Here is an 8981-nt window from a genome sequence, read left to right on the forward strand (position 1 = left end):
GTGGTCCGTGGTCACTCAGGGTGGTCGAGGGGTCATTGAGAGTGGTCAAGAAGTGACCGATGGTCAGTGGGATGGTCAGTGGTCATTGGGATGGTCAAGGGGTTCTTGGGGTGGTCAGTGGTCACTCTGCACTCTGGCCAAGTGGCCGGACATCGTCCAGATCGTCCACAACGTCCAGGACGTCCCGGCGGTCACTCCCGGCGGTCACTCGGCTCCGGCCACAGCTCCGGCCACAATGGACAGTGGTCAATAAAGGTGTGAGATGTGGTCAGTGGTCATTTGGAGTGGTCATTCTGGGTGGTCAAGGGGTCAATTGGTCATTGGGAGTGGTCAGTGGTCACTCAGGGTGGTCAAGGGGTCAGTGGGATGGTCAGTGGTCATTGGGGTGGTCAAGTAGTCATTGCAGTGGTCAGTGGTCACTCATGGTGGTCAGTGGTCACTCACAATGGACAATGGTCATTCAGGGTGGTTAAGGGGTCAGTGGGGCGGTCAGTGGTCACTCAGGGCGGTCAGTGGTCACTCACAATGGTCAATGGTCATTCAGGGTGGTTAAGGGGTCACTGGGGCGGTCAGTGGTCACTCAGGGCGGTCGGTGGTCACTCACAATGGTCAGTGGTCATTCAGGGTGGTTAAGGGGTCAGTGGGGCGGTCAGTGGTCACTCAGGGCGGTCGGTGGTCACTCACAATGGTCAATGGTCATTCAGGGTGGTCAAGGGGTCAGTGGGGGCGGTCAGTGGTCACTCAGGGCGGTCAGTGGTCACTCACAATGGTCAATGGTCATTCAGGGTGGTCAAGGGGTCACTGGGGCGGTCAGTGGTCACTCAGGGCGGTCGGTGGTCACTCAGAATGGTCAGGAGGTCAGTGGGAGTGGTCAAGAGATGACCAATGGTCAGTGGGGTGGTCAGTGGTCATCCCAGTGGTCATTTGGTCACTCCAACCCCCCCCCAATGACACCCAAACTCCACCACAAACTGACCAAAGCCCTCCGGCCGCTCCGGCCAGCGGTCATTTATTGGTGGTCACTCGTCCGAGCCGGCCGGGCTGCCCAGGAAGAGGCCGGAGTAGCCAAAGGCCGGAGCGGGGCCTTCGTCCTCCTCATCCTCCTCATCCTCATCCTCATCCTCGTGGTCATCCTCGTGGTCATCCTCGTGGTCATCCTCGTCCTCCTCCTCCTCCTCCGGCCGCCCCGAGCGGTCAGCGCCGCCCTCGGGCCTGTGGTCATCTCCCGGCCGGAGCCCGCTTGACCACTGGTCATCCTTGGAGCCGGGCCTGGGTCCTGACGATGACCACTGGTCACTCTTGGAGTCGACTGACCACTGGTCATTTTTAACCTCCGCTGACCACTGGTCATCCTTGGAGCCGGGTGACCACTGCTCGATCTTCACCTCCGCTGACCACTGGTCATCCTTGGGCCCCGCTGACCACTGGTCACTCTTGGAGCCGGGTGACCACTGCTCCTGCTTGACCTCCGCTGACCACTGGTCACTCTTCACCTCCGCTGACCACTGGTCATTCTTGGAGCTGGGTGACCACTGCTCGATCTTCACCCCCGCTGACCACTGGTCACTCTTGGAGTCTGGTGACCACTGCTCCTGCTTGACCTCCGCTGACCACTGGTCATCCTTGGGCCCTGCTGACCACTGGTCACTCTTCGGCCCCACTGACCACTGCTCGTCCTTGATCCCAGCTCCTCCTCCAGCTGACCACTGGTCACTCTTCGACCCTGCTGACCACTGGTCACTCTTCGACCCTGATGACCACTGGTCATTTTTTGAGCTTGCTGACCACTGGTCACTCTTCGATCCGGGTGACCACTGCTCCTTCTTCACGGCCACTGACCACTGGTCATCCTTGGGCCCTGCTGACCACTGGTCACTCTTCGATCCTGCTGACCACTGGTCATTTTTGGAGCTTGCTGACCACTGGTCACTCTTCGATCCTGCTGACCACTGCTCATTTTTGGAGCTTGATGACCACTGGTCACTCTTCGATCCTGCTGACCACTGGTCACTCTTGGAGCTTGATGACCACTGCTCATTTTTCGAGCTTGCTGACCATTGGTCACTCTTTGAGTTTGCTGACCACTGGTCACTCCTCTCCCCCGCTGACCACTGCTCACCCTTCTCCCCAGCTGACCACTGGTCACTCCTCTCCCCCGCTGACCACTGCTCCTCCCTGGCCCCGCCCCTCCCTCCGCGGCCCCTCCCCCCGCCCGGCCGCGCCCTCTTTGGCCGCTTGACCTCCGCCGTGACCTCGGTGGCCGGAACCATGGAGTGACCGCCGCGGTGTCCGAGCAGGCGGCCGAGCAGGAATCGCCGCTGCCCCCGCGCCAGCGCCCACTTGGCCTCGAGCCGCGCCAGCTCGTCGCACAGCGCCGCGTTCTCCAGCACCAGCGCCCGCGCCGCCCGCCGCAGGCGCCGCCAGCGCTGCCGGACGCGCTCGGCCGGACGCGGCCGGACCGGCGGGGGCATCGTCCGGCACAGAGTGGACACTGGGGAGAGAAAAAAATGGGGAAAATTCGTGAAAAAACGGGAAAAACCGGCCGGGTTTGGGACTCACCGCGGGCCACGCCGGAAGTGAGCGCGGGGGGAAGGGGATAGAAGCGACACCAACCGGAAGTGAGCGGTAAAACCGGAGCCGGCCCGAAGGGGGAAAAGTCCCGAAAAACGCGAATTTAAACGCAAAGCTGCGTTTAAATCCGGTTTGACGTCACGGTTGCGTCACGATTTCTCCTTTTTGCGGCTTTTTTGGGTCCTCTTTTTTCTCCTTCACCGTTTTGAGCGGCGGCTCCCGTTGCGCTTAACGAGCCCTCGGCGTCTCTATGGTAACTTCCGGTCCGCGCCGCCATTTTGGCTTCCCCTTTGTAGCCACTTCCGGTGAGAGCCGCTCCGCCCCGCTTGGAGGACTTCCAACTCTTCTCCTTTATAGTCCCCAAAATTTTAATTTTTTCCCTCAAAAATTCCCAATTCTCCCCCAAATCTCCCCCAAAATCCGATTTTTCTCACCAAAATTCCGTAATTTCCTGAAAAATCCCAATTTTTTCATTCCCCACCCCCAATTTCCCCACAAAATTCCCAAATTTTCCCTCAAAATCATCAAATTTTCCCCCTAAAAATTCCCATTTTTTTCAAACCCCCAAATTCCCGAATTTCACCCCAAAAATTCCCGATTTTTTTGGCTCCTCCCTTCCGGCTTTGGCCCCGCCCCCTCCCACACCCAAAGGGGGCGGGGCCTCCCCAAATTCCCGGGAAATCGCCCCAAATCCGGTGGGGGGAGGGGCGGCAGCGGGGCAATGGCGCAGGTACGGGGGGGGAGGGGAAATTTGGGAATTTTTTGGGAATTTTTGGGGATTTTGGGCGATTTTGGGAGATTTGGGAAAAGTTCGGAGCCACTTCCGGGTGGGGGAGGGGAAATTGGGGCGGAATTTGGGGAACTTTTGGGTTCAAAAAGTGAATTTGGGGATTTTTGGGGATTTTTTGAGAATTTAAAGTGAAATTTTTGGGGGAATTTTGGGATTTTTTGGGGATTTTTCTGAGGGGGTTTTGGGACTTTAAAGTGAAAATTTGGGGCAATTTTTTAATTTTTATTTTATTTTTTGAGGGATTTTTGCGGGGCGGGGGTGGGGGAATTTTGGGGATTTTTAAAAAAATTTGGGGGGGCATTTTTTGGTGATTTTTTGGGGTTTTTGGTATTTTAGCCATTCCTGGGTGGATTTTTTCGGGGTTTTTTGGGATTTTCACCATTCCCAGTTCAATCCCAGTTCAATCCCAGTTCAATTTTGACTATTCCCAGTTTAATTTTGACCACTCCCATCTGCATGTTTTGGAATTTTTGGGGGTTTTTTGGGTTTCTTTTTTGGTATTTTGGCCATTCCTGGGTGGATTTTTTTGGGGTTTTTTTTTGGTATTTTGGCCATTCCCAGTTTATTCCCAGTATTCCCAGTTCAATCCCAGTTTAATTTTGACCATTCCCAGGTGCATTTTTGGCCTTTTTTTTGGATTTTTGGTATTTTCGCCGTTCCTGGGTGGATTTTTTCAGGGTTTTTTGTGATTTTCACCATTCCTGGGTGGATTTTTTCGGGGTTTTTTGCCTTTTTGGCCATTCCCAGTTGAATTTTGACCATTTCCAGGCCCTGGTGATGGTGGTGACGGGGGGCTCGGGGTTCCTGGGCTCCCACCTGGCCCAGGTGCTGCTGGAGGCGGAGCCGGAGCTTCGGGAGCTGCGAATCCTCGACCTCGACCCCGACATCAAACTGGTCCCCGAGAGGCACCGTGAGCCCCAAAAACCCCCAAATTCACCCCAAAAACTCAGCCCAAAACCCCCCAAATTCACCCAAAAAATCCACCTCAAAATGCCAAAAATTCACCCCAAAAATCCCCCCAAAATTCCTGAATTTAACCCCAAAAATGACCCCAAATTCACCTCAAAAATCCGCCTCAAAATGGCAAAAATTCATCTCAAAAATCCCCCAAAATTCCTGAATTTAACCCCAAAAATGACCCCAAATTCACCTCAAAAATCCGCCTCAAAATGGCAAAAATTCATCTCAAAAATCCCCCCAAAATTCCTGAATTTAACCCCAAAAATGACCCCAAATTCACCCCAAAGAATCCACCTCAAAATGGCAAAAATTCACCTCAAAAATCCTCCCAAAATTCCCGAATTTAACGCTAAAAATTCACCCTGAAATGCCCCGAATTTGCCCCAAATTCACCTCAAAAATCCACCCCAAAACCCCCCAAATTCACTCGAAAAATCCACCTCAAAATGCCAAAAATTCACCCCAAAAATCGCCTCTGTATTCCCGAATTTAACCCCGAAATTTCCCCCTGAAATTCCCCAAAATCCCCTCAAAATTCAGCCCAAAAATTCCCCCAAAATCCTCCAAGTTCACCCCAAAAATCCACCTCAAAATACCAGAAGTTCACCTCAAAATTCCCAAATTCAACCCCAAAACTTCACCCTGGAATTCCAAAATTCAGCCCAAAAATTCACCCCAAATTCAAGGTGAATTTTGGGGTAATTTTGTGTAAATTTTGCTGATTTGGGGGTGATTTTTGTTGGTTTTGGGTAAGTTTTTGGTGTTTTTTTAAATTTTGGGTTTAATTTTGTTAATTTTGGGGTGATTATTTTAAATTTTGGGGTAATTTGGGTTAAATTTAGTAAATTTTACCCCCCAGACTTTCAGGTCCGTCTCTTCTGGAGCAGTTATGGTGAAAGATTTTGTGTAAACTTGGGCTGATTTTTGGGATAACTTTGTGTAAATTCTGTTAATTTTAGGTTAAATTTTTGTAAATTTTGGGTTAAATTTTTCCAATTTTGGGTTTTTCACCCCCCCAGGCTCCCGGGTCCGGCTGTTCTGGGGTGACATCAACGATTTTGGGCCTCTGGGTTCCGTTTTTGGGTCGATTTTTGTTCATTTTGGGGTGTTTATTCTTGGGTAATTTTTTTTTTTTTTTTTTTAAATTTTGGGTTAAATTTCATTAATTTTGGGTTAAATTTTTCCAATTTTGGGTTTTTCACCCCCCCCAGGCTCCCGGGTCCGGCTGTTCCGCGGGGACGTCGCCGATTTCGGGGCTCTGGGTTCCGTTTTCGGCGGCGCCGACGTCGTTTTCCACAGCGCCGCCCTGGTGGACGTGTGGGGGCGCTGCAGCCCCCAGGACATGGCCAGGGTGAACGTACTGGGTAAACTGGTTTATACTGGTTTGTACTGGGAGGGACTGGGAGGGGTTAATGGGTAAACTGGTTTATACTGGTTTGTGCTGGTTTGTACTGGTTTGTACTGGTGCATTTTGTGTTTAAGGGATTTATTCAAAATGGCGGCCCATACTGGAGCTCACAAGATGGCCGCCCAAAATGGCCGCCCAAGATGGCGCCTGATTGTAGGAAACCATTGGTGCATACTGTTTATACTGGTTTGTACTGGTTTGTACTGGTTTGTACTGGTTTATACTGGTTTGTACTGGTTTATACTGGTGTATACTGGTTTGTACTGGTTTATACTGGTTTGTGCTGGTTTGTACTGGTGCATTTTGTGTTTAAGGGATTTATTCAAAATGGCGGCCCATACTGGAGCTCACAAGATGGCCGCCCAAAATGGCCGCCCAAGATGGCGCCTGATTGTAGGAAACCATTGGTGCATACTGGTTTATACTGGTTTGTACTGGTTTGTACTGGTTTGTACTGGTTTATACTGGTGTATATTGGTTTGTGCTGGTTTGTACTGGTTTGTACTGGTTTGTACTGGTTTGTACTGGTTTATACTGGTTTGTACTGGTTTGTACTGGTTTACACCGGTTTATACTGGTTTATACTGGGAGAGGTTAATGGGTAAACTGGGATATACTGGGAACAAACTGGGAGGGACTGGGGGCAATTTCAGGATTTTTGGGGATATTTTGGGGTAATTTCAGGCTGTTTTGGGGCTGTTTTGGGGCTGTTTTCGGGGGGAATTTTTGGGATTTTTTGAGGGATTTTTGGGGATATTTTGGGGTAATTTCAGGCTGTTTTGGGGCTGTTTTGGGGCTGTTTTCGGGGGGAATTTTTGGGATTTTTTGAGGGATTTTTGGGGATATTTTGGGGTAATTTCAGGCTGTTTTGGGGCTGTTTTGGGGCTGTTTTCGGGGGAATTTTTGGGATTTTTTGAGGGATTTTTGGGGATATTTTGGGGTAATTTCAGGCTGTTTTGGGGCTGTTTTGGGGCTGTTTTCGGGGGGAATTTTTGGGATTTTTTGAGGGATTTTTGGGGATATTTTGGGGTAATTTCAGGCTGTTTTGGGGCTGGTTTTGGGCGGAATTTTTGGGATTTTGGGGGAATTTTTTTGGGTTTTTCAGGGCTATTTTTGGGGTAAATTCAGGGTATTTTTGGGGTGATTTCAGGGTAATTTTGGGGTGTTTCAGGCACCAGGAACGTGATCAGAGCTTGCCAGGCCAGAGGGGTTTAGGGCGATTTTTTGGGGGGATTTTTGGGGGGATTTCAGGATATTTTGGGATAATTTTGGGGATAATTTGAGGATATTTTCAGGATATTTTGGGATAATTTGGGGCTTTTTTCAGGGATATTTTTGGGCTAATTTCAGGATAATTTTGGGATAATTTTGCGATAATTTCGGAACATTTTTTGGGATATTTTTGGGGGATATTTTCAGGATATTTTGGGATAATTTTAGGGGTTTTTGGGGGGATATTTTTGATATAATTTGGGGATATTTTGGGGGTAATTTCAGGATATTTTTGGGGTAATTTTAGGATATTTTCAAGATATCATCAGGAAAATTTGGGGATATTTTTCGGCTAATTTCAGGATAATTTTGGGGATATTTTTGGGATAATTTCAGGATATTTTGGGGACATTTTCGTGGCAATTTTAAGATAATTTCAGGGTATTTTTGGGATAGTTTTGGGATAATTCTGGGGGTGTTTTTGGGTTAATTTCAGGATAATTTTGTGGCAATTTTGTGATAGTTTCGGGATATTTTGGGGCAATTTTGGGGATATTTTTGGGGATATTCTTGTGGCAATTTTAAGATAATTTCAGCGTATTTTCAGTATATTTTTAGGATAATTTCAGGGTATTTTGGGGCTATTTTTGGGGTAAATTCAGGATATTTTTGGGCCGTTCCAGGCACCAAGAACGTGATCAGGGCCTGCCAGGCCGCGGGGGTGCCGGTGCTGATCTTCACCAGCAGCATGGAGGTCGTGGGGCCCAACACCCGCGGGGACCCCTTCGTCAGGTACGCCCCAAAAACCCCAAAAAACACCTCAAAAACGGCAAAAAATGGGAAAAAAAGCCCCAAAAATGGACTCGGTGGCCCTGAAAACCCCAAAAACCACCCCGAAACCCAAAAAAATGGCCCAAAAGTCAAAATAAACACCCCAAAAATGGACTCAGCACCCCTGAAAAGCCAAAAAAACCCATCCCAAAAACCCCAAAAAATACCCCAAAAACTCAAAAAAATCACCCCAAAAATGGAATTGGTGACCCCAAAAACCCCCAAAATTTCACCCCAAATGGCCCCCCCAAAAATTCCCCTCTGAAATTCCCAAAAAAACCTAAAAAAATTCTCAAAAAATTCTCCAAATTTACCCCAAAATTCCCCAAAAATTGACACCAAAAATGATCCAAAATTATCCTGAGAATGACCCCAATTTTTGGCCCTTTTTGGGCAGAATTTCACCGAAATTTTCGGGAATTTTGGGGGGATTTTTTGGGATTTTTGGGAATTTGGGATCTCCTAAATTTGGGGGGATTTTGGGGGGATTTTGGATCCCCCAAATCCCCCCCCAAAAATTGGAATTTTCGGGTGGGATTTTGGGCGTTTCTGGAGCGATTTTGGTCCTTTTGGGGCTGATTTTTTTGGGAATTTCACCGGAATTTTTGGGGAATTTTCTGGGATTTTTGGGAATTTGGGATTCCCCAATTTTTAGGGTCATTTTTGGGGAATTTTTGGGGTTTTTTGAAGCCCCAAAATGAGGAATTTTAGGGTGGGATTTCGAGCATTTCTGGGGCTATTTTGGCCCTTTTTGAGCAGAATTTCACTGAAATTTTTGGGATTTTTTGGGGGATTTTTTTGAGATTTTTTTTTGGGAATTTTCTGCCAACTTTGGGGATTTTGGATTCCGTCGCTTTTGGGGAATTTTGTGCGGTTTTGAAGCCTCAAGAAGTGGAATTTTTGGGGCGGGATTTTGGGCATTTCTTGGGCGATTTTGGCCCTTTTTGAGCCGAATTTTTTGGGAGTTTCACCGGGATTTTTGTGTTAATTTTTGGGAATTTGGGATCCCCTAAATTTTGGGGTGAATTTTGGCGTTTTTGGGGCGCAGGGGGGACGAGGAGTCGCCGTACCCCACCCGGCACTCGGAGCCGTACCCGCTGAGCAAGGCCCCCAGGCTGAGCGGCTGCTGCTGGAGGCCAACGGCAAACCCGTGAGGAAAACGAAATTTTGGGGTCAAAAATCCGGATTTTGGGTCAGGAATTGGGATTT

At 48.9% G+C, this 8981-nt stretch overlaps 2 protein-coding genes across 2 annotated transcripts; one reads left to right on the forward strand and one right to left on the reverse strand.

Moving 5' to 3' along the window:
• Positions 1-960: 960 nt before the first annotated feature.
• LOC128950479 (fibrinogen alpha-1 chain-like) lies at positions 961-2848 on the reverse strand. The gene is made up of 3 exons (XM_054295356.1): positions 2773-2848; positions 1282-2491; positions 961-1239 (listed from the first exon to the last, which is right to left on the reverse strand). The coding sequence occupies exons 1-3, from the start codon at positions 2846-2848 to the stop codon at positions 1020-1022; spliced, it is 1506 nt and encodes a 501-aa protein (XP_054151331.1). The 3' UTR covers positions 961-1019.
• Positions 2849-3260: 412 nt separating this feature from the next.
• On the forward strand, positions 3261-8922 carry HSD3B7 (hydroxy-delta-5-steroid dehydrogenase, 3 beta- and steroid delta-isomerase 7; the record flags this gene model as incomplete). Its single annotated transcript, XM_054295357.1, has 5 exons — positions 3261-3301; positions 4130-4271; positions 5533-5685; positions 7625-7733; positions 8821-8922. Coding segments are annotated over exons 1-5 (515 nt in total), but the record flags the coding sequence as incomplete, so codon positions are not given.
• Positions 8923-8981: the final 59 nt, after the last annotated feature.

This window comes from Melozone crissalis, unplaced genomic scaffold (genome assembly GCF_028551555.1).
Source record: "Melozone crissalis strain CALT ecotype California unplaced genomic scaffold, PUWL_Pcris_2 ptg000651l_1, whole genome shotgun sequence".
NCBI lineage: Eukaryota > Metazoa > Chordata > Aves > Passeriformes > Passerellidae > Melozone > Melozone crissalis.